The sequence below is a fragment of the Bos taurus genome, chromosome 25, assembly GCF_002263795.3.
Source record: "Bos taurus isolate L1 Dominette 01449 registration number 42190680 breed Hereford chromosome 25, ARS-UCD2.0, whole genome shotgun sequence".
In the NCBI taxonomy this organism is placed as follows: Eukaryota; Metazoa; Chordata; class Mammalia; order Artiodactyla; family Bovidae; genus Bos; species Bos taurus.
The window spans coordinates 33,194,444-33,219,653 of NC_037352.1; the positions used below are offsets into that span (position 1 = coordinate 33,194,444).

General features: G+C 46.1%; 1 protein-coding gene and 1 non-coding gene across 3 annotated transcripts; both read right to left on the reverse strand.

Moving 5' to 3' along the window:
- Positions 1–3,447: 3,447 nt before the first annotated feature.
- EIF4H (eukaryotic translation initiation factor 4H) lies at positions 3,448–24,749 on the reverse strand. 2 transcript variants are annotated; one of them, NM_001075752.1, is made up of 6 exons: positions 24,422–24,488; positions 11,935–12,122; positions 9,736–9,800; positions 9,558–9,654; positions 5,448–5,585; positions 4,903–5,363 (listed from the first exon to the last, which is right to left on the reverse strand). In NM_001075752.1, the coding sequence occupies exons 1-6, from the start codon at positions 24,478–24,480 to the stop codon at positions 5,224–5,226; spliced, it is 687 nt and encodes a 228-aa protein (NP_001069220.1). In that variant the 5' UTR covers positions 24,481–24,488; the 3' UTR covers positions 4,903–5,223. The 2 variants fall into 2 exon arrangements, with proteins under 2 accessions (XP_059737287.1, NP_001069220.1); XM_059881304.1 differs by lacking the exons at positions 9,558–9,654; positions 9,736–9,800; positions 11,935–12,122 and having other exon boundaries at positions 3,448–5,363; positions 24,422–24,749.
- On the reverse strand, positions 10,943–11,065 carry LOC112444389 (small nucleolar RNA SNORA32). Its single transcript, XR_003032716.1, has one exon. It is a non-coding gene; the product is annotated as a small nucleolar RNA SNORA32 (small nucleolar RNA).
- Positions 24,750–25,210: the final 461 nt, after the last annotated feature.

Below are 25,210 nucleotides of genomic sequence, written 5' to 3' on the forward strand. Positions count from 1 at the left end.
ACAACATTCTAGAAGCCCCTGGAGCCTGTCACTTACGATTCAAACAAGAATCACTCCTGCCCCCTCACGCCCAGGCATATGTGGCATTTATCTTTGGTCATGAGCTCACTACCCAGCGGAACCAAGAATATTCCCTCATTCTTCTGCCTTCCCCACAACGAAGTGATGTTTTTGTCATCTGTGTATTTTTTTTAGCCTTCAAAGTACTTTTTAAAAATTGAAGTATAGTTGACTTACACTGTTATAACTTTCTGCTGTACAGCAAAGTGATTCAGTTATACATACACATTTCTAAAAAAAAAATCCTTTTCCATTATGGTTCATCATAGGATACTCAATTTAGTTCCCTGTGCTATACATAGTTAAAAGACTTTGTTTTCTATTCTGTATATAGGTATTTGTAAAGTGGTTTTTGTGTGTGTGTGTGTGTGTGTGTATAAAATTAACACAGCAGTGTGGCTGTTATTTCTCTTGGGTGGATCTCTGGGAGAGGAACTGCTGGGCTAGAATGTGGGACCATTCAATTTTCGGGCTAATGCTCATTTCAAATTAATTCCCACAGTGGCTGTACTCACTGACTCTCACTTGTAACATGTGAAGACCCACAAACTTGCCAGCAACTGGTTTGTCAGGCTTCTCCATCTTTGCTGTTTGGACGGGCGTAAAATAGTATTTTCTTTGTAGTCCTGATGCAGGTCCTTGACTGCTCATGAGGCTGAGCACTTTATTTCCTCTTCTGTGAAATGCCTGTTCACTGGTGCTTAGTTTTCCATTGAGTTCTTGTTCTCTTACCAATTTGCAGGAAATCTTCATATACTTCATGTGTTTTTAGTTTGTAACATCGTCATTTATATTTTGAAATATTACTTAAAAAAATCTGCTGAGCATATTCTGTATTTCAGGAGTGTAATGCACGTGGGAGACTTCTATCAATTCCAAGGAATCCTGGTGCTGCTTACAGAACCCTTCAGTGACCTGGAGAGCATCTCTCATCTCCCTGCCTCCCTGTCCCGCTTAGAAAAGATAAGTCTCCAGGCCAGTAATGATTTTATTGCCTTCTGTCCCATGGTGAACAGGTACAGGAAACATTTTCTCAAAGTTCCTGAACTGAAAACCAAAGAGCCCACCACTGCAAAGGAGCACGCTTTTGTTTGTATATTTAATATTTTACAGTTAGAGTGCGGTTACAGATGTGGGAAGAGATTAGTTACAGGTTATAATTAAATAAAGTCTTTCATTATTCTGGCTCATTCTCATGACAAAAAACTGCAAAAGGAAAACTCTTAGATACTAGATGTGTTTTTAACCCTGTTAGCCTCAAATAAAAAGCAACACAAACATCTCAATGGTGTTAAAGATTGGCCAAGAAAATGCAAAAGACAGAGCAAAGCTCTTCACCAATAAGGGCAGAAGTGGCCAGGCCCAGGGGCCCAGAGTAGCCTGCTGTCTGCCCAGCCTCCCCTCAGGGGAACCTTTTAGGGTGATTCACTGCCCTACAGGCTGAGCAAACTGGGGAGGGTGGGGAGAACCAGGAGAGCCATCGGTGACATCAGAAAGGTCAGGACGTGATCTGTCGGGCTCCCTCCCTGACGTCCCTACAAAAGCGCTGGTGAGGAGTCCCTCTTTGCTGACAGCACCGGCAGCTGAGCCGGAAACAGCTCGCTGACTCCATCCTCCAGGGGGCTGAGCAGCCCCGCTGACAGCATGGGGCCATCAGGTCCTAGTGAGGCTGCCATTCCGAACACTGAACCCCGTCGTGGCGCAAGTGACCCTGCACAACCTCAACAGCCATTTGGAATTTGAGGTCTGAAGGGAAGCCAAAGTGTACTCGAAGTGCAACTTGTGAAGAGATTAATTACAGTAGGGTTGTTTTAAAAAAAACAAAAAAGCAAGCACACAGTATCTAGAGGTTGCGTTGCACCGTCTCCTGACATAGCAAAGAAACACTGTTTCTAGCGGGTCTCGAGCCAGAGTGGCTTTACAAAACTCAAGAGAATCAGTTCTTCTAGACTTAATCTCTACCAAGAAATTTCCTTCTCGGAAAGAACCAGGCTAATCCTCAGTAATCACAAATTGAGAGGGAACGCTAGGTACAACTTCGCAACCCCGTCCTTCTACATACAGCCCTCCTGACCACTGCCCTCTTTCTGCTCCCAGCTCACCGGGACCTCCCTGAAGGAACATTAGAGACAGGATGGGAAACTCAGGCTTCTGGAAGCCTGCTGTGGAAACTTGTCCTCTCCTGGGACCTGGAGAAACAATCCGGCCTCTTGACAAAATGGACTCCGAGTTAAGAACATTCTTAGAAACTTGAACCCCTTATTAAAAGGGCCTCACTTGGCGCTCTACTAAAATCGGTTTCTCTGAAGCCAGTTCAAGAATAGCAGAGAGAAACCATATGTCAACGATCCGTCTGAACTGACCTGTGGAACATTCACATAGTTAGTACAAATATTTGCGAAACTGACCCTATTTATTCAGGTGCTTATTTGGGGGAAAGACATACCTTCGATGCAGGTACTAAAATGATTTTCAAAAAAAAAATAAAATGATTTTCGTGGTCTCTAAAAATGGTGCTTGTGAAGAAGCGACCACTGCAGTTACAGTCGCATCTGGGGGAGGCAGAGTCAGCTGCAGTCTCATTTCAATCAGAAGAAACCTCTGAACGGCTGGCAGACCTAGAGGACCCTTCTGAGGTCCACGGGTCTGCAGACGGAATCCGTGGGAAGGCTTCTCATCATCAGACTTGGTTTTCAAGCCCCTGCCCACCAGTTCCAGGAAACCCCTCCAGGAGACCAAGTCCCACTTGCTTAACTCTGGGCAGAGGGTTTTCAGCCTCAGGGACGCTCCCGCTCCCCTCTGAACGAAAACACCAGCTGACGTCAAGTCCTCTTGCTGGGGAGCCGCTGAAGTCAACAGTCGCTCAGGCACTTGCTGGAACACACCCACCCTCCCCGCTCATTTCTCCAGATTAAGTTGCAGTTAGGCTCCGACCGCAAGGTAAGCCGATTCGCCACCTTCCCCAGCAGTCGGGCCTCTCCCCAACGCCACCTGCAGCCCGCACCTTGCCCACTGGGTCAGAGGAACCACCAAACTACACACATGCTGGGCGCCTCCTCGACATACAATCCGCTTGCCGAGGAGCAACACCCAGCACCAGAATGAGGGCCACGCCCAGGATTACCCAGCCAAAACCTATGGCTACACCATCTGAGATTTGTTAGGAAAATTATTTTTATGGGGGAAAAAAGAGAAAAATTGGCATCCCATTTCTAATCATTACAAGCTTCTAAAATAAGCTCACAAATCTTGTAACTTCTGAAAGCAAGAGGCTTTGCCCACTGAATAGGACATCCTACTAAATTTGGACATGACTTTTCAAATATAAAATTGTTAATTTTATGAGCAGCTAAAAAACAACTCAAAAAAATAAAGACAAGCATTAAATATTACGTAAGGTTTTCTTTTATTTAAAAGATCATTCACAAAATACCATATCCATAGATTTACTTTCTGTCATATAGCTGAATGTGTTAAGTGTTTGGAATTCCATTCTTACATTTAAAAGTCAACTGGATTGCCCAGAAGTTTAGATGAATTTGTTTTGTTCTTAATCTTTTCCACATTGGAGATGTAAGTAGGTCATCTGAAAGCATCAGGTTTGATTACAACCACATAATGCATGTCTTTCTTTAGGTAAGTATTGGTGTTACACAAATGGTTCTTATCTCAGAAGCAAAGATGACAGGTGGAAGGAAGGACAGGAGGCAGAGTTCTGTGAATTGCTGAGACCTGGGGACAGGGAGAAGCCGAGGGCGGCAGCTAACGAGGAGCTGTCTCCTAAGCGCGCCGCCCAGGCCCGGCTGCCCCGGCCCTCCAGTCTTGCTGGTGAGGGTCTCTCTTTTCCGGGGCTCTAGCCGAGCCCAGACTGCTCCCAGTGGGATGAACTGGGACTCAGGTGCTGAAAAATGTGTTCACACATAGGTGTCTGAGCTCAAAAGCTGCTGCCTAGCTGCCCGGCCCTGGGTGAGAGCTGAACACTCTATGTGGGAGTGACGTCCTGAAGCTGAGACCTGGTGACCTTGGGCCACCTCCCTGTTACCTGACAGATCTGCATAGTCAAATTCTCAATTCATCAAGTGAGAGAGTAAAGTGCCAGATCCTAGGCCCATTTTCATTCCAAAATTAAGGGGCAGTGGGAAGCACAGGCTCTCACTGTGACCTAACACTGGGGGACAGCGAAGCCCAGAGAGGGAGACCGGACACACCGTGGGGGCCCAAGAGGAAGCCGTGTCCGCACGGGGTGAGCCCAGCACAGCGCCGCCCCCTGCGGCCCCCAAAGCACCGCTGTGCCTGGCGGAGCAAGCTAGACATCCAGCCACAGAGGGGCCTCTGACACAGCTGGTTCCCGAGGGAGACCAGCGTGGACACGATGCTAGAAGAGTGATAAGCACAGGTGAGCACAGCAGGGCACTCAGTCTGCCTCCTGCATGCACTCCCCACCGACAGTTCACACCATTCTCTCGGGTTCTGCTGTGTGAAACGTGAGCCTCTTCCGCGTGAACAGCCCATTTGGGAAGCGGGTAGTGGAGTCAGGACTACCTATAAATAGTTATAGGAAGGAATCTGCAGAGATCAACAGATACTTTATCCTTGTTTTGAAAGCAAGGTGTCCCAAAGGCTGTCTGTTGATCACAGCTGACTAAAAACAAGGGGCTATCCAACGTGGGACTTGCTTTCTTCCTTGGAAGCCACAGCAATACAGAACTCGACATGCAGGTCAGAAGAGAAGCACTGAGAAAAGGCAAAGGAAAAGGCCGGTGTGGCAGAAGTAAAAGGCAAAAGCAATGGAGAGAAATGAAGCAGCACTTCAACCCAGAGAACTCCCGCACGGCGGCCGCCTCTGCCCCTCTAGAGAAACTTGTGTGCTAGAAGGAGACAAGGAGCGAGAAGGGAAAAGGACAGAAGGAAAAGGGGAAAGGAGTGGCAGGGGGAAAAAAAGCACAAAACGGGCACTAGGTAGATACAGCAAAGCCAAGAATGTACTAAAAACCACTTGTTAACTGCTGACATGCACTCACAAGCTCTGTGTTTCCGTTGTAAGAAAGGAGGACAAAGGTCAGGCGCAGGAATGGTAACTGCAGGACTGCCGGTCCGGGGGGCCAGCCAGGCTGTGGTCTCGCTCTAACGCCCCCCACACCCCATTCCCTCCCCACCGCAAGCTCATTCTTGCTCCTTGTGAACGACTTCCTCTCTGGGCCTGGCTCCCCCGAAGATGGCAGAGTTGGGGTTGGCTACTTGATTGAGGGGCGTTGCGACTGTTCGAGGTTTAAGCTGGAGCCGTGGTCTCTGTGCTCGTTCCTCTGCGGGGAGGAAACACAGCGCGGTTTACCGAGGCGTCATGAGAAGGCGCCCTCCTGCCACCCGATTACACGCCGCCGTCGTACCTTCTGTGGGTTCTCTGAAGTCCATATTGGGCCCTCGAAGGGGAGGGCCATCTCTGAAGCGACTTCCCATCGGGGGGCCTGTTCGCCGGTCACCTGGGCGACTCCCTCCCCGGCCTCCTAAGAAGTCATCCCTGAAACCTGTGGAAGGAAGAGAACCACAAAGGATTTTTTATACTCCCGCCTCAAAGCTGATTATACAGCTGTGTGAACTGTTTGCGCTCCATTTAAAATTCTTTAGTGTGTCCAGCATCAGAAATTTTTCCGAGATCAAGTGCACTTAAAACGGGTTCAAATGTTAATCTGCTGGGCAATTTCAACACTGACACTTTTTGAATCATAGAAGATTAAAAAGAAAAAGAATTTTAGGAGAGAAAAATGAAAGGAGCTGTTTAAATTCTTAAGTTTGCAGGGAAAGCCAGTAAGACTATATCCTAATAAGGCTTAAAACAAAACTCCTCAAAGCACATTTTATTGTTTTTGATTATCATCTATAGTTGTTAAGAAAAAAAAAGATAAACCTGAAATTTAGAAGTAACAATTTAGAATGCAAAATCACACACACACACACAGCTAGATGTGAAGACAAAATAAAAACACCAAGTCACCTCTGGGTGACCACTCCCTTTTTTCCAGTTTCTGCTGCCATTCAGGTGTGGATCATTCTAAAAGCAAACCACCCGTGTGTAAACAAAGCTGTCATCAGGCCCACTCCCTTCCCAAAGAGGGAGTCAGAGAGCAGGAACCGCACATCCAACCCACACCTCTTACAGCTGCAAAGGGCTCCCCCCCCCCAAACCTTTGTGCATCCGCTAAAATAAGTAAATCGCATCTTACTTAAAATTAGAGTAAGCTGCAATTGTCATCAGTGTGAAAACCATTTTCTCAATGGACTTTTAAGAACCTTAAGCCTTACTTTATTTTGTATTTAACTTAAAGTCATTGGGGAGGGGGACGAATTGTTTTAAGATAACCTTTTAACAGTACAACCTTTAGCTTTCAATAAAAATTTAAGACATAATTAAACAAATGCGCTTGCCCTCTCTGTTTAAGCTCCTGAAGGTGACTACTTTTATTCACTCCAAGGATGGTGTCACTGCTCAAAGCTTTGTAGGAACTTATCCTTGAAGAAGGATCCTGAGCTTGAGGAAGTCGGTCCCCCTTATTCACAGATTTCATGTTTGCAAATCTGTCTACTCACTAAAACTGATCTGTAATCCCGAAATCAATACCTGGGGCCTTCTGCCGTCATTCTGACACGCACGGGGCAGGGACAGGCCTGCCACCTGACACGTGTACTCCAATCAAGTTACCAACAAGCCTCGGCTCACACAAACGAGCGCCCTCTTCACAGCCCAGTTAGCGCTGCGCTTTCTGCTCTTCTGCGCTCTTTGTGGGTGAACATCGCAGTGACGTGCTCCCAGTGCTCCGAACACCAAGAAGGCTGGGCGCGCCTGGTCAGAGAAGCCTTTCTCAGGCAGCACCTGGAGTTCACCATTAACCGATCAACTGCATATATATTAAACAGGGTGATGTATCGACTGGTTGACAAAAACATGACCAAAGGCTCACAGGCCTGAGCCTCACCATGGCGAGTATTTCCCCAGGAACAATGGCTCAGGATCCGCTACCTGGGTGTTTGCAACAACCCAACATTGTGAATACAGACAACCAACTACCGTGAACGGTAAGGTAGCAAGGAATCTCTAAGTTGATGAAGTTATCTGAAACTCAGTTCAGAGACTACTTGTTTGAACAATTCCATTTTGAACAAAACAAGTAATGAAAAACAACTGTAACAAGACTTAGACCAGCAGGAGCACTGCTCTGGGGGAAACCTAATCTGGACGCATACAATCAAGTCTAAGGTTCTTTGTGAAATCACTTTTAACAACCAGAGCATTCACCATTCATTAACCAACTTAATCAGTACTCAAACAATTAACCTGACATTTCCCCCAAACGAAACTGTCGAGTGTACCTTTCCTCACTAAGTATGACAGTAAATTCCCCTTAAATGAGATTAATTTTTGCTTCGGAGTTTAGCATAAAACAAATAGGCGCACAGCCATACAGACAAGGCACATAAACACAACTGCTATCGCTACCCCGTCCAGGACCACGAGACAAAGCACAGCAGGGGAGAGAAAACAAGCCAGTGTACGTTGGCGTTAACGACCACCTCGCTTCAAGATCTCTTGTTACATAAGCCTGGTCTGACATTAACAGCCATCTTTCCATCAAGTCTGACGACAGATCTCTAGGAGGCACACTACCCATGAGAAACTTCTGAGCTTTCTTTACAAAGTTGAGTTTAACATACTGTCTATTTCTGGTTGACAGGGACCTTAATTGCTTTCTTCTATTTTTTGTATTGCTTGAATTTTTTTTTCTTTTTAACAAGAGCATGTGTCAAAAACAGACATCATTAAAGAGTCAGAGAGGTCTACCTATAGAGATAACCTGCACAGGCTGTACGCCACCGCCTGGGCACTGCTGGTTCTAGATACAGTACAGTCTACACCGGCTGGTCTCAAGGTACTTTCTCTGGCTACATTCACTGTATGTTTTGCTTCAGAGTTACAAAAACCCAAGCTAAGTGAACAGTAGAAAGGTGTTGGTTCCTCTGGTAACCTTCAGAGCTGGGAACTCGCTGTGCCATTTCTTCAGTACCAGGGAATGCAGAACTGGCAGATGGGGGCCACCATTCACTGAGTCACTAACTACCCCTGAGGTGGCTCTGAGATGACTTTGCTGCACTTTTCAATCAGAAACGAGCTTACACATAAAACTACAGGTCTACTGGGTTATGCTGTACTTCTGTGAATAAGCTCGTTTCTGACTGGCTATAGGATCTGGGGTAATTAAATCATTCAAGAGATATAAGTAGCCATCTGTTTAGCTAAAGCAGTACTGGAAATAAATTCTTTAAGAAATTGACTCCCAAGACCAGTTCTTCCCATACCTGGCAGTCACCTTCTATCGAGTTTTGCTCTGAGGGGGATGATAGGGTTGCAGGGAGGCACTAATGCTCTCCTCTAACAAGGTGGCCAGTGCAGAGGATCTCCAGTTTACAGGAAAGAAAACAGACCTGTGTTTCATTTTCTACCTTATGGTTACAATGGACATTTTGACCAAATATTAACTACTTTCATCATTAAAAAAAAAAAGAGAGAGATGAGAAATGTTTAGAACATCAACTCTTCAAAGCCTGGCATGCAAACTGACCTCACGGATTGACACAAGGAGGTGCCCACAAGTCTGCTTCGCTGAGTTAAGAAAAGCAATCATCAAGTGGACTATGTCCACCTTTAAGAAACAAAGAGGTCAACAGGACTACTTGTTACCATCTAGGAGGGAGCCACCAGGAACCATTAGTATGAGGCTTTCTGTAAGCTTCTAGAACCTCCACACTACTTCTAGACATAACACTACCCTATTCGTGCCGTACACACTAGACCCCATCAAGGGGAAAGACTCAGTGTAAGATACAGGCATGTGTAAGAGCAAAGAAATGGTAACAAAACAAGGTGGATCAGTTCAACTTGGGCTCCAGTAGAGTCGTTGAAGTCCTACCCCAAAACAGAGGCTCTAATAGAGGCTTGATGCGTGCCTGGGCACCTTTCAGGAAAGTTTCTTTTGTGAGAGGATTGAAGGCAGCAGTCCGGCCAGGCGGGCTACTCACAAGAACCATACAACGGCAGCAAGGCCACCAAAAAGGGTAAGTGGGGACACTTTAAATACTGACACCGGAAATCCCACCTACCACGAGACTCTCAAGAGCCGCCCATTCCTGAGAATACACAAAAAAGGTAACGTTGAGGTTGATCATTACCTTGCTGCACAAACATGGGGCAATTCATTGGAAGACGTATAGCTCATGTGATGGGAACCTCACTGAAATTTTAGAGAAGTTTTTTGCTGCCAAAAGGAAGAAGAAAAAAACCCAGGCTTGCAGAAGCATCATCCATTCTTTATAAGATTTTACACGTTTTCAAAAGCTCATAAATACCTAATCAGACCCACGAGATAAGAGGTCTACTATAACCTACAAGACTTGTAATCAGTGGGCATACAGCAACTTTTATGTTCAGTTGTATAAGAACCAATCACCTCTGTCATCTGGTCCACCTTTCCTGAAGCCAAAGCCGCCTTTATCTTGTTTTCTGCCTTCTGCAATGTCCACACGGAGTGACCGGTCACCCAAGAGCTAATAAGGGGAAAATATGGTAAGTACTGGCAAGACAAAATCCAGCGACTATCACCACAGAGAAGACCCAAATATACTTACTGCACCATCGTATGTCAAGGCTTCCTTAAGGGAATCCACTTCATCAAATTCTACATAGCAGAATCCTGTAAGAGAAAACAAACCCTGACTTCCTCCAGGACTCTAGGTTAAAGACACGGCGGGACCCTGTCTGTACCCTTCCCTACATCACAACTACCACTTCTGTTTCACCTAGACGGCCTCAGACGTGCACAACCTGAAAGAGCATGTTTTACTTTCTAATAAATAGAATTTGCCTGGAAGTCCTTCCTCTTAATTATATTCTATCAGAAAGTGCTAACCAAACAGGCAATGAAATAGTAGCTATTTTTATAAAGCTTTACCTTCTAACCATAATATTAAAACCTTGCCTGGATCATTGAAGAGCTGTTAGTTTTGACCTCTGAATGACTTCTAACTTCTGAACACATCTAACGGGGCTTGAAGACACAGATTTCAAACTGGATACTAAACACACTTTGAAGGAATACTACATTGAAGGTGCCTATTACTTACCGCTCAGGTAGTTGGTATAAAATCTGTTTTACAAAGCTGAAAAATACACCCTCAGCAACAAGCACATGCTCTTCAGGAGGCTAATTAAAGACAGCTAGTCTGGGTGCTTTATTGACAACCGGAGTCCTTGATGCTAGATTCTGACACGGGCCTGTAAACAGGACACTCCTGGCAGAGGAAACCACACACCCTTCTCTCCCCGCTTAAACCTCTGAATAAGCCTTTCCTTCTACTTGCCACACTCTGGTCCATGCCCTTTCCCTGCCCCCTGGGTTAAATCTGGGTTAAGAGCCCTCTCCCCACTGCCCCCTGTGCTCACACTGCACCCTGTATTACCACCCTCCCCTCCCCCTCCTGTATGATCACAAGTCACCCTCAAACCCCACTAGGACGGCAAGCGCGACAGCCTGCGTCCTAACTTCTCCTGTTCACCATCTGCTCACACAAAGAATGGCTGGAGAGCCCCCCATCCCCAGCTCGGCCTGCACCTCCGTATCCATGCCTCTCCCACGTGGATTCAATGTTCAGAGGAACCGAGAAAACCACTTCCAAACTCAAACAGGCAACAGCCGCCTGGTCCCTCTAGAGCGCACACTTGCCTCACACTAGAGCTGCCGAAGATGCCCTTGTATGAGACAAACTCTTAAAACCTGCTGCTGCTGGCTCGGCCCTGAGGCTGGCTTCACCCCCACATTTGTATTCCCCTCAGATAAAATGTTCCCAAATAGGCTGAATGCAAACCAAGTAGCAGGAAGAAAACCTAGTGGGAATCATTTTTTATGGTCATGTCCACAGCAAATGAGAAACTGCATTCTAAATGCCTCGGTAATGACCATTCACCCACGTATTTGTACCTTATATTTGAATTCTTAATGCTTCCTCGCAGTGTGACTTACTTCCACAAGCTTAACGGGTACACGGGTTTTCATTATTTGATCACTTACAATGAAAAGGGTCTAGGTTCTTAGGTGAGAAAGCTTTCAGAACGACAAAAATACAGAAGCACTCTGCCAAGCACACCGCTGCTTCGGGCACAGCCCCCACCCTGCCACAGCCTCTCTGCGCTCTTCATGGGTGCATTTCTGGGTCAATAAAGCAAACCAAATGCCCTTGGACCCTGCATCAAGCACTTAAATGCAGGCACACCTCCCTTCATTCAGCTAGACGCCAATGCCATTTGATTCCCCATTCTTAGTCCTTCTCTGCTCAAGAGCCCTAAAGAGACTAATCCACAGACACTAACTTGATCTGAAATCTGACCCCATCACTTCCTCAAACACATGCGCTGAAGTCACAAATGTAGAGTGACAAGTACCAGGTTACTCTTTGGACTTCATAATAAACCAGATCACAGGAAAACCAGCCCCAGGTGCACGAGTCAGCCAAAGTGATGCACACCTGAGAAGCCCCGGGTTCCATTTCTTCATTTCGTTCCTGGGAACTCCTTCTCTGGCAGAGACAGAACTGCTACACAGGCTAGGCACACTCCAGATTTACTTCGGCATGTGTCACATTTTCTACAAACTAGATTATAAATACCTCCCCTCCCTGCCACGTAGAACTGAAGACCTATGAGTTAAAGGGCTATGTTTATTTCAACTACCTGGACCAGGCAAATGTTCCAAACACTTTCATAATTACAGCCCTCTGCGTTAGACCCTCTCTCCCCCTTACAACAACCCAGTAAAAATGCCCTGAACTCACCTTTAAATTTGTCTGTGTCTTTGTCTCTGACTAGCCGTACACTCCTTATGCTGAGATCCTTAAAGATGGCGTCTATGTCGCCCTGAACTGTGTTAAAAGGCAGATTACCTACATATGCTGTGTAGGGGGGCTCTGTGGGCAGCTCCTTCTGGCTGCGGGAACCATGGCCACCAGCACTGCCACGGGACCTGGGAGGGAGAAAAAGACAGGATTCAAGTTTGCCCGAGCATTCCTGCCCCAGAGGCCAAGGAAAATGCCTCTCACTCAGCACACCACCATGTACATTGTCCTGAAATGACAAAGAATTCCAAAATTCATTTATGGAAAATATGCCTATTTTTGGATGACAAAAATGTCCAGAAATACACAATCTGTGTAAACACAGATTTCCCTAGAGGATCAAATCCAAACAGAACATCCTCCTACAGAAAAGGGGTTCTCCTATTCCCTAAATAAGAAAGGAAGAATAGAACCTAAGCCAATGCCCTCCCTCACACCCAGTAATACTAACACATACAGAAATGAACTGTCCAACTTACTGTCCTGAAGCTGAAGTTTAACTCATTCACAATACAACTGTCTCTTGCTATTGTCTGATGATGGATAATATGCTCTCATACAGATTTTTGTGTAGCAAGTACTATGTACATACATACTCTCCACTCTGCCACGCACTACCTCACTGGGTCCTCAAATATATGTGCATATGACTAATTCACTTAAGCCTCAATGCAATTTCCTCAGCTGAGACAAAAAGCGTTAACTTGTCCATGGTGGCTCGGTCAGTAAAGAATCCGCCTGCAATGCGGGAGACCTGGGTTTGATCCCTGGGTTGGGAAGATCTCCTGGAGAAGGGGATGGCAACCCACTCCAGTATTCTTGCCTGGAAAATCCCATGGACAGATGAGCCTGGCAGGCTACAGTCCATGGGGTCGCAAAGAGTCGGACACGACTGAGCGACTTTCCCTTTCACAGAGCTTACAAGTGGCAGGACCTTGACTCCATCCCATCATTGCTAATGTGAGAGGTAGTGGTTTAAATCCCAGCTCTACCAATACTCACCTGGAGGAGTTACTCAATTTTTCTAAGCTTTATTTGGAAAACTGTCAATACGAAGAAAGACAGTGAATTCCTGAGAAACCACACACGTGCTCGCTGCACACGCTGCTTATGCACCGTGCGCATGTGCAGAGTACATGACACCACCAGGCCACCCGCAGCGGAGAGCTACAATGCTTTACAGGCAATTTAAAAGTAAACGGGGCCACTGCACATTTGCAAAAGCCCACGGAATGGAACGCACACCGTCAGGAGGGAACCCTATTGCCAACTGCAGACACTGGGTGATGAGCCGTCAGTGCAGGCTCGCTGACCGGAGCAGCTGCGCTGCTGCGACGCAGACGTCCACAGTGGGGGCGGGCAGGGGGCAGGGGAACGCGGGACTTTCTCACCAATTCTGCTCTGAACCTACACTGGTCTGCTAAAATTAATGGAAGGCAGGGGAGCTCTTCTTTACATTAATAATGATGTCAGCTAAAAAATGCAGGAGGAATCATGTAATTAGAAAACCACACCAACACAGTACTAACTGATTCAGGCAAGGCTCAGTTGCCACTGTAAACAGGTAACTGAACTTAGTATCTCCAGTAACGGGACAAACTTAAACGACATGCCCTCTGTAAAAGGGCACAGACTCCTCAAATGCATAAAAGTAATGAAAGACTTCTTTAAGGCAGGGAGACTAACGCAATGACAACCAGTGCTACGTATGATCTTTGGATCCTAGAACAAACAGCCGGAAAAGAAAAAGCAGGTGGAGAAATGTGAAACTGGCGTGTGTAAGTATTACTGTCAGCATTAAATCTCTTAGGAGTGATAACTGGTACTACAGTTAGCAGGATGCCTCTGTTCTCAGGAAGACACACTACTTAGGAATGAAGAGTCAGGACAGCCACTTATTTTCAGGGAGTCTGGCACAAATGTCGTGTGTGCACATGAATGCATAAAGACAAAACAGCTGTGAAACTTGCGACTCTACTACGGTCCACTGTCTCATGTTCTTTCAACTTTACTGGAGACCTGAAAGATTTCAAAATAAAAGGTTTAGAGGAAAAAAATTTAAAAGAGGGAGGTGCTACTTTTAAGAGACACTTAAAGCAAATGAGTCTCCTCACATGAGTCAAAGGTCTGCCCAAAGTCAACCTTCTCTTTCTTCTGCAGGGTATAATATTAATACCAAGTCTTGGAAAGTAACTTTAAAATTCACACAGTGCTAGAAATATCACGACAGAAATTCCACAACTTGCCTGACATGAATTCCAGATACCTCAAATGTTTGATAATAAATACCTTTAAGACAACACTTGAATAAGAGAAAAATAGACTTACAAGTGAATGTGGCTTATTTTGCATTTCAATAACCATAAAACCTAAAATATTTTCAGGAAGATACTCCTTGGGACTGGGTACTGAATGTATAAAAAGAGTACAAACACTCGGAAAATTGTCAAAACAGAGAACCAACTGTAATTTAAAACATTTAAAGTAACACCTGGTGGAAAACAGCCCCTTGCCCTCAAGTAGCTTATGTCTGAATAGCACAAATAAAACAAAAATAACTGTAAATGCATACGAACATGCTTGTGTATATACTTACACAGATACATAAAAAGGCAAAGGGCTAGAATGATCTTAAAAAAAAAAATCAACGAGAAGGTGAGGATGAAAGAATGGTAACTTTGGCAGGGTACCTTTAATGAACCAAGAACACGGGAGGGAGAAAGACTTGCTAAAAGGGCATGTGGGAACTTCTGTGGGGTGCTGGACAGAGGACGGAAGAGACAGGGTGAACCGGCCTCTGACTGAGTGCAGAAAGCCACCTGAGCCTTGATAAGGATCGCGTCTAGCAAGAACGCAGGATGATCAGAAGCCAGCTCTGGCTTTGGGAAGATGAAGACTGAAGAACAGGCAAGCAGTACTTTAAGAGCAGGAGCTGTGGAAAGAGCAAACTCAGAACTCAGACCCTTGAACTCTCTCGTTTCACCCCAGCCTCACGCAACTGCCAGTGGTTTAACACTGTAGATTTTTTCAAGAAATTACAGAGGCAGTCCTAAATACTGTCCTACCTGATGCCCTCGGCTCTACAGGACTTGAGTGGTTTTTAGCTTCTCACTGAGTTGTTCACTGAAGACACTACAGCGCAACGGGACTGGAGCCGGACAGATTTCAGTGTATTCACTCTACCAAGAGCCTACAGTGTGCCAGCAACTTGAGACAAACCCGAGCAAACGCATGCAAGTAATAAAACGATACACGTGTCATCAACCAATCAAAGAGTCACATGTCAGAAAGCCTTTGAGCTAGAATTCTTAGGAGAGACTTTTAAGTTTAGAGGGGACTATTACTCCAAATAAGCTATGTTACACGAAAGCACTTTCTAAAATGGGTTAAAACACAGAAGACTCATCTGGCACCTTAGCCTGGTGAAGGACCTTTTCTAAACCACCCCTGTACCTCCGTTTTTGTATCTGTTATTTTACAAATATTCAAATTTTTATATTATAGAGGAGCTTGAGACTGACCATAAAAATACTTCACAAGACTGACTGCTTTATAAAAGTTTAATAACAATTCTGAAGTGTTATGGGTAGATTAAACACCCTGCGGGATACGCTGCTCACGCAGAAGCAGCCTGACTAGCAGCTGTGGACAAAAAACAGGCAACAGACGAGGCGAAGCTGCAATTCAGAGACAGACTGAGCTGAAGGTCTGTGCTGCGCTCCCAGGCCCCATCACCAGCCCCCATCGAGCAAGGGTCCTGCCCATTCATGCCTGCTGCCGACAGGGACAGCCTATTGATTTTATATATATATATATATATGAAAGTTTTAAAGTAATAATTACACCCTCAGTCACTTCAGAAAGCCAACTTTCAACTCCATGTGTGACCAAAATCCTATAGTGGTCACATTTCTTCACTCAAGTCAACAGAGTATCTGAATGTCTATTAAATACAGAGCACCATATTAAGGGCACAAACCTAAGACTCAGTTCCTAAGTCACAAAGTTCCTTAGGCACAAACCTAAACCTAAGTTCCTACTAGCAAGGAGCTGATAATTCAGCTAAGGAGGTCCAGGTATCTACAAAGAAGAAGTCACATCCCACGTAAAAGATGACGGAAAATTCAGGAGACAGTAATGAGCACCATCTCTGCAGCGTGGAGCAAAAGCCACTTTAACTCTATTTTCCAGACAGCAGACGAAACACTGAACTCAAAATGATAATGTGAATAAGCAAAGATAAAGAGGAGTGAGAGGTGACTGGAGGAAGGGTGACTGTAAGAAAAGAGAAGAGAAGAGATAAATGGGACGGGGATTACAAGCAGTAAGTGGATGAAACAAAACTAAGCGCTCAAGATTTGCTTCCAAAGTATGTAAGATAATCAATAATGAAGGACACATGCTGTTATTTCTGGGAAAGACTTCTAAGTGAATCAGAAACTAAGCAGGACCTCCCTGGTGGGGCCAGGATAGGAACCCGCGTGTCAATCGACGCAGGGGACACGGTCCGATCCCTGGTCCGGCCAGATTCCACATGCTGTGGAGCAACTAAGCCCGTGCGCTGCAACTACCGAGTCCACATGCCCCCGAGCCCGCGCTCCGCAGCGAGAGAAGCCACTGCACAAGCTCACCCACTGCAACTGCAGAGCAGCCCCACTCGCCACAACTAGACAAAGCCTAGGTGCAGCGGTGAAGACCCAGCACAACCAAAAACGAACAAAAACCACTATGCAGAATGTAGGTCTCGTTGCTGCCATTTAGGACCAGTGACAAGGTGCCCTGGCCTGGGTGTCAGCCTCTGGGCCACCTGGAGCATCGGGCCTCCTCTGCCTCCAGTGCTTCCAGGGCTCATCAACAGCTTTGGTTGTTCACGTGCCGCCCACAAACACTAGCATATATCACGTGCCATGAGGCACTCTTCCTAGATCCTATATAAACCCCAGTAAGACTGCCTTTCTGAGAATAAAATGCAAGGAAGCAACAAAGACAAAATCCTCTGAGCGTGCAAAGAAGGTCAAAATGTGTAATTTACTTCGTTTCGAGACAATAAGCAAAAAAGGTAAGGCTGTCAAAAGCCAGCCCCTCATTTCATTAACATCTTACCAGCCCCCTTACCTATTAACATCTTACATTAGTAAGACACACTGATTACAATCACTGAACCAACATCAACACATTTACTAACTAAAGCTCAGTTTATTCAGGTTTTCTTAGCTCTCACCTACTGTCTGTCATTTTCACGTCCCAGGATCCCATCCAAGATGTCACATGACATTTCAATTTTAGCTTAGGTTTTAAAAAACAAGCCCATGGACCAACTGAAGACACTGCACTCCCAAGCAGACCTTTCTCTAAGTGTATGGATTTCCCAGAGCCTTTAGTTAGCACCCAAAATTAAATCCCTTTATCCTGACAACTATCATTACTACAGGATGTGCATGAAAGCCTCTCCAAGTTTCTGGTGAACACTGGGGGTGGTGTGGGGGGCAGTGTCTGGGGTGAGTTCTTCAACGAGCCCTATTTCAAGGGGCTCTCTCTGCTGTGAATGGGAGCTTCCTAATTCAGTCACATCTGAAAGATACAAAAAGCAGTGCAGGGAACTGCAACCTTCTGAGGCGGGAACTCTTGTTCACTGCTTTATCTCCAAAACTGCAACAGTATCTGCTACTTATCAGGGTAGAAGGAATGAAGCCACAAGCCTGCCAACTACTTTAGGATTGCAAGTAACCTCTTTCACCAAGATAGGTACTCATTTAGATTTTCAGATGGCCCCTAAAAGAACATTAAACCATCCTTTATTTGGTTCTGGCTCTGTCTCTCCAGAGGAAAACCTTTCTTCCATTTAAGAGTTCCGTGGGCTAACCAGCTGTAGTAGTCCTGTTGAGTCAAAGAGTGCAGAGACCTCCACAGATCATGCTGTTGGCCATCACGTAAATCAAGACAGGGCACCACACCGCACCATTACTCATGCACTTGCAGTATTTAAAAAAAGAAAACGGTTCATCAAATACCATTTGTCTAGAGTCCATATATATGCATTAATATATTTGTTTTCCTCTTTCTGACTTCACTGTGTGTAACAGGTTCTAGGTTCATCCACTTCACTAGAACGGACTCAAATGTGTTCTTTTTTTAATGGCTGAATACTATTCCATTGTATGTATGTACCACAACCTACTTGCAGGGAAGGAATAGAGACGCAGATATAGAGAACGGAACTTGTGGACATAGACACAGGGGAGGGAGAGTGTGGGACGAATGGGGAAGCATCAACATACGCACACTATCAGGTGTAGGACAGAGAGCTGGTGAGAGGCTGTGTGCGGCACGGGGAGCCCAGGCTGGCGCTGTGCCGGTGGAGGGAGGGGCTGGGGGAGGGGAGAGGGAGGAGGGGTACGTTTAAATGTGCTGATTTGCACTGCTGTATGGCGGAACCAACACAGCATTGTAAAAGTTTTTTTTTAATATTTAAATTAAAAAATAGGGGAAAAAAGGGGAGGGAGGAATTCCCTGGCAGTCCAGTGGTCAGGACTGCATGCGCTAACTTCCAAGGGCCTGGGTTCAAACCCTGGTCGAGTAACTAAGTTAAGATCCCACGAGTGGTTCAGACAAAAAATAAAAAGCCATCTTTAGCAAAGAATGTTTGTTGATAAAGTGGTCAAAATGATTAACTTTATTAAATACTGACCCATTTTTAAAATATCCTGTTACCAAATGGGAATGAAGCACTCTGCTGCTTACAGAAGTACGTGGTTAGCTTGAGGAAAAACACTCCTGTGAGTAAGTTACAAGCTGAATCAGCTCTTCATTTCATGGAACAACACTTTTACTTGAAAGAACTAACCAACTGTGGTCCAGACTGGGGTGTCCGGCACTTTCATGTAAATGAAGCGAGTCTTGTCCCTTTCAGGAAACCAACAATACTATCTGCTGCCAATGACAAAACGCAGGCTTTCAAGCAAAACCCAGAAGTTTAGAAAACTTGAATCTATCAACATATGCTTGACAGTCTCCCAATTCCTGAAATTTCTCTGATGAAACTGACGGTGACACTGATGAACCCGATTTTTGACACTTAGAGTGAGATGTCAGCTTTTGGAAGCTCTGGAAGCTCTGCATAACTCAGTGAACTGGTATTTTCCAAAGGACCAATACATCGCGTTACCACAAAAATGCACAGGTAAAAGACACACTCAAAACGTTAAGACAAATCTATATGGATTTTAATGTAAGAGATGTTGACTGTTACAGTTAACCTTTATGGAAATTACCACCTGGCAAGCTTTGGTAGTTAAAAATTAAGAGTACCTACAATTATCTAAAAAGTCCATTAAAACAATCCTCCCACTTCCAACTGTTTATCTGTTTAAGGCTGGATTTTCTCCCTTCATGAATGTCAAGCCACCTGCCTTAAGAGTGAATACAGAAGCAGCTATGAGAAACCAGCTGTCTCCTACTAAGCTAGGGATTCAAAAGGCCCCAGGGAATTCCTTGGTGGTCCACTGGTTATGACTCTGCACCTTCACTGCCGAGGGCCCAGGGTCAACTCCTGGTCAGGGAACTACCATCCCACAGGCTGTGGGGCTTGGCCAAAAAAAATTAGGGGGTGCCCTCCAAAAATGCAACTGATTATTTCAGTTATAGAAGAATAGCATGTGGAGCAAGGGGGATCACCAGCTCCATCTACCCTGTGCTGGAGCACAGTGGAGGTGCCATGTTTTCAACAGAGTATCAATATACTTGAACACATCCTGAGGGTCCTTTCAAGAACATTAAAAAAAACTATGGTATGCTTGGCAAACTTAAAAAATCCAAGGATATTCAATGATTCACAAACACAACTTAGACATCACAGCTATGAAGTGCCATCAAAATCAGCTGGTCACTTGCGCCCTGAGTGTGCAAGTCTTACCACCTGTACAAACGATGGAAAGGCAAAGAGGCAGCAGGCTCTCCTGCCCAACACTCTCCTGTTTCCAGGCGAAGCTGGATCTGATCCAGGACTGACTCCCCGATGCCCTGACCCTCTCAGCCAAACATTCTGCTTTGTACGTTCCAAGTTTCTGGGAAGATGTCTTGATTCTGTGTGAAGTCTTTCTAGAACACCAAGGGTAATTTCAAATAGAAATATAAATTTTAAAAGTACTTAAGAATTTTTTTTAAGAAATCTCAGAAGCATTTTAATAGTCCAACATGAACTGTTACAAACCAATAATGTACAAGAACAAATTACTTAACACTAATTTATGATACTTATATATGCTTATTATAAATGTTTTATGCCTATAAAATGAATAGCATTCCCTTAATTGGCTTTAGAAATATACCCAGGAAAACAATAACTCATTCCAGCTAACTCTCAATAGAAACTTCCCCATTCTTACTAACTCCAAAGGAAATATTTTAAGAAGTAAAAAATTCTAAATCAACAGCTACCGATTGTTAAGCATTTATGTTCCAGACACCGTGCTGCAGTTTAGCCTCTCATTTAATATTCCAGCAGCTCTACAGAGGAGCTTCTACCCCACATGCGGGGAAAATGCGGCTTAGAGAGGCTAAGGGACTCGTCTAGACCACACAGCTAATACACAGCTGAGAGAACACTGGAGCTCTTGTCTGACTCATTCTAATGCCATGGCTTCTGCCCGAACATCTCTGACATTTCAAAGACCTCTTGGTAAAACCAAGTATTTGAAGAGAACAATGACTTGGGATCAAGCACCGGGAGACTAAGGAGGGGAGAGCAGGATGACAATAAACCTAAACAATTTGCCATTTGATAGGTTTTCACAATATGCCTTTCAACACCTTTACAGATCCTGTCAGTGAAACTAGTCAGTCAGCTTTCATACACTTTCTTCTACATTATAAGACTTAAAATAAACGTAGACATTTAGACACAGATGCCAAGCTTAAGTCCTATAAGACTCAAAGATCAGAATTCTAACCTCCCCCCACTAGACTTAATAAACAATATTTAACTTTGTAGTTTAATTCATCTTTAGCAGGTACCATTCCAGCAATATCAATTCTTGCTAATTCTAAGTTCCAATCTAATTCTCAGGATTGATGCTCCTTTTAGGTTCAGCACTCAAAAGACCTTTTGTAGTTAGAAATGTAAAATTAGTGTCAATGGCACTTTATTGCCAAAGGCAAATGAAAAATCAGATCCTCAGAAAGGTAAGTTAGCAAAGTGCAACACAAAAATACACTCAAGATCTGGTACAATCAACTGATAATTTGGAATTCTGTTTTGACTCGATTTCTGAGCGACAGTGCCGTCCCTGGTTCTCCCCTCTGCTCCTGGGAACAGGCCTTCAGAGGCTGGGGAAATAAAGCAGTTGTTCAACACTGCTTCCTGACAACCGTACTGGTTATTACACACAACTACAAAATACACTTACAGGGAATGTATAATAATTATTAAAACCCAAGTTTTTAGATTTTGACAAACCTGCCATCCCTTTCACCTGTGACCCAAGTTGAGTACAGAGTTAAGACATCTTACCTGAGGTGTTTTAGATGAGACAAGTGAGTGAAAGTTGCTCAGTTGCGTCCAACTCTTTGTGACTCCACAGACTGTACAGTCCATGGAATTCTCTAGGCCAGAATACTGGAGTGGGTAGCCTTTTCCTTCTCCAGGGGATCTTCCCAACTCAGGGATCAAACCCAGGTCTCCTGCATCGCAGGCGGATTCTTTACCAGCTGAGCCATTAAAGGAAGCCCAAGAATCCTGGAGTGGGTAGCCTATCTCTTCTCCAGCGGATCTTTCCAACCAAGGAATTGAACCAGGGTCTCCTGCATTGCAAGCGTTTTCTTTACCAACTGAGCTATGAGGGAAGCCCAGACTAGGGACAAGGTGCTTTACAAAAGCGCCAAACACAGACCTCCCTGGCAGTCCAGTGGTTAAGACTGCGCTCCCACTGCAGGCAGCATGGGCTGATACCTGCAGTCCAGTGGTTAAGACTGCGCTCCCACTGCAGGGAGCGTGGGCTGATACCTGCTAGGGGAGCTACAAAGATTCACGACACAGGGTGAAGCCAAAAAAAAAAAAAGGTGGAGCATTAAAAAAAAAAAAAAGAAACAAGCATGAAACAACACAGGACCGTTCCACAGGTGGTGATCACCCATAATGGTGAAGCATCGCATCTGACATAAACAGCACTGAGACGTGTACTGTGCACGCATGCTCAGTCGTGTCTCTTTGCAACCCCAAGGACTGTAGCCCGTCAGGCTCCTCTGTCCATGGAATTTTCCAGACAAGAATATCAGAGTGCGTTGCCACTTTCTTCACCAGAGGATCTTCTGAACCTAGGGGTGGAACCTGTGGCTCCTGCGTTGGCAGGCGGATTCTTTACCGCTGAGCCACTCAGGAAGCCCTGAGACAAGTACTGATGTGAACATAACTCGATCACTGAAGATGATCATCTGATCCTATCATTTTGTTAAATGTCAAAGATCCCAATAACTGATAACTTCAGACCTGATGAAGTTAACATTAACCATCTGGAACAAGAAAGTTTTGGCACAGATCATACCACTACATGTCTGGTCCTCCGTGAAGTTTTTGGACCCACTCCAGACACTGCCTAAGATAACACACAAATTCACCAACAGGTTTTTTAAAACTACTTTTTAGCTACCTGAGCAATATCTCCTATGTATTTTATATAAAGATGAAGTCAAGTGGAAAATTCCAAGGTCATTTGTAGAAGATGCTTAATAGCAAAAGGATTTTTTGTTAAAAAGCTTAGGAAATGTATGGGGCCAACTGCTACTCTCTCATATCAGTTTCTGGAGTACATCTGGGCAAATGGCTAACACTGTCTTTTGTCTTTTCTGATATTCTGATAAAAAGCATCTTAAACGAGAATTTTACTTTTGATCAACTTGTTATTCAAGGCAGCCCAACTGTCAAAACTTGATACACACAGGAAGACTAACACCTCAAGTCACCAGAACATCTGGTACATTTGTCAAAAGCCAAGAATTAAAAAAAAAAAATCCCCAGGTCTTGTATACTACAACTAACACTGTAGTCTCAAACCAACTAAAATTCCCTGGATCTGTCTTAATCTTAAAGAGTTTTCCTGGGTTCTTCCAAATGTTTTTTGAAACTAGGAGAAAAAAAAAATACTGGTCATTAAATTTCAAGATGACTTAACTACAAATTTGATGTGTAGAAACCTACCCCAAAGGCAGTAATTGTACATGTAATCCAACATCTATTTCTTTTTTATTAGCAAATAAAGTATTCTTTGAAATAACAGGTGGCTCCACCTCCCCCAACTTCCATGTTCTACAGTCATGAATGGTACTTGGTGCACTCACGCACCCAAACAAGCTTTTATTTGAGCCATTCCAAAACCGAGGTATTAAAAGGTCCTTCTTCACCAAAGATACTTTTGGGATTGAAACTCAGGAGACTGGACACCTCAGTAGGTACTATTGTGGTGTTTTCCTGGGAAAGTAATCCTTTCTGCAAATCACACAAAGGCAAAGTGTGCCCTTGACAAACAGAAAGATGTTCATAGCCCATCTCCTAAATTCTGTACGAGGTTACTCGTGCAGAAAAAAAAAGAAAAAATGCAGAGCAGGTCCCTGGAATTAAGCATTATAAGCTTTTAATTCACTAGACAAGGATTTTTCTTTTAAACAAGGTGCACATATAGCTTGTGTATGACCAGAATCAGAAGGAAGCTAAATGCGATTCCTTCTCCAGGTCATAACATATATCTGCCAGTAAGCACGTAGCACTTGTTAGTAAGGCACTCTGATCTAAGGAAGGATAAAAGGAAAATGCTACGGTGTGTTTGTTTTGGTTGGTCTTCTTGGGCTCCAGCTGCCAAATCCCAGCCTCACCCGAAAACGGAAGAGAATCACCTCTCTCTCGGCCTTCCGACCCGACACAGACCGCTGGTCTCATGGCCAAACACACTTGCAGCGCAGGCTGACAACAGGAAGGGGCGGCCGGGACCCGGGCTGGGGCCGGGCAGGTAGCGGGCCCCCACCCCCGCTCTGCAGCAGAGCCCCGCGCTGGCCCTGCCGTCCTGGGGGATGGGGCTGGAAGCGGGAGCCCGTCGTCCCGGGCCCTCAGCGCCGCGGCAGCCCGGCCCTGCGGCCGAGGAAGAGGAAAGACACGTCGCGGGCGGCGGAGGAGACACAAGGAGGGGTCTGTCCCGCGAGCAAGCCCCTGGGAGCCTAACCGCCGCCGCACCCTCCCCAAGCGCGCCATTTCCAGGCCCGGGTCCTCCAGGCGCCTCTACGAGGCCTCCGCCGGCCCAGCCGGGCCCCTACGGCTCGCCGCCCCTGGTGTGAGCGCGGGAAGGCCGCCGCCCAGGGGCCAGCCCCCCCACCCGCCACCTCGCCACCTCCGACTCCCGTCCGCCTCCCGCGCCCGGCCGGGGCCCGCGCACGCCCGCCTCACCCCCTGCCGCCGCCGAAGCTGCTGTAGGCCCGATCGTCGTAGGTATCGAAGTCCGCCATTTGCCGTCTCCGCTCCGAGAGGAACCAGGGTGAGCGAGGAAGGACCCCGCAATATAACTCCCCCCGCCCCGCCGCCGGGGCTGTCCGCCGCGCCGCCTGATCGCAAATCGCACGCACGCACGCGCGCGTGCGCGCACGTACGCCGCGCCGCGCCCGGCCTGGGCCGACGGGCCTCTGGTGGCCCCTGCGCGCTTTGCGGCCCACGTGGTGCGGCGGCGCGTTGGCTGCGCGCCCTGCCGTGCGCTCCGGCCCATTGTGTGCTAGCCCCCAGCATCCGGGCTTCACCCGCGGCCGCCTCCGGCCCCCGCCCCGCCCCGCCAGTGGACGGGAGCCTGGCCTGACCTCCCGAACCTTTCCTCTGGTTGCTGCAGCGCGCAGCGAGGGTTCCTCTCCGGGCTGTCTTTGGAATCTGCGCCGGGCCGGCGGTGCTGTCTGTGGTCTAAGCTTTCCGAACACCAGACCTGGCAGGGACCCCAGAGCTCTCCTCCACTTGGTCCCACTCCGACATCTACCCGGCCAGGGTGTCGCTCGCTAACACCAAAGTAAGGGCTACCTCCCCCAGGATGGAGAACCCCGCCCCCGATTCCCCCACCCCCACTCCCACCTCCCCGCCACATTGAGCTGAGCATTCCGTTGAGAACGCACAGGGGCGAAGGGCCTGGAAGGTGGAGTTTGGGGGTCAGGATCTGAGCGTTGCGAGGCCATGGGGATGACCTTTTGAGTCCTGCCT

What these genes read in the sequence shown, in the direction of transcription:
- EIF4H (NM_001075752.1), bottom strand. Translation starts at nt 24,480, where the DNA reads ATGGCGGACTTCGATACCTACGACGATCGGGCCTACAGCAGCTTCGGC. An exon ending in AGGTGGACCAGATGACAGAG is followed by an intron (nt 5,586 to 9,557) that starts GTGATTGGTTCT and finishes TTCCTTCCACAG; the next exon opens with GTTTCAGGGATGACTTCTTA. An exon ending in CTTCAGAGAACCCACAGAAG is followed by an intron (nt 5,364 to 5,447) that starts GTACGACGGCGG and finishes TCCTCCCCGCAG; the next exon opens with AGGAACGAGCACAGAGACCA.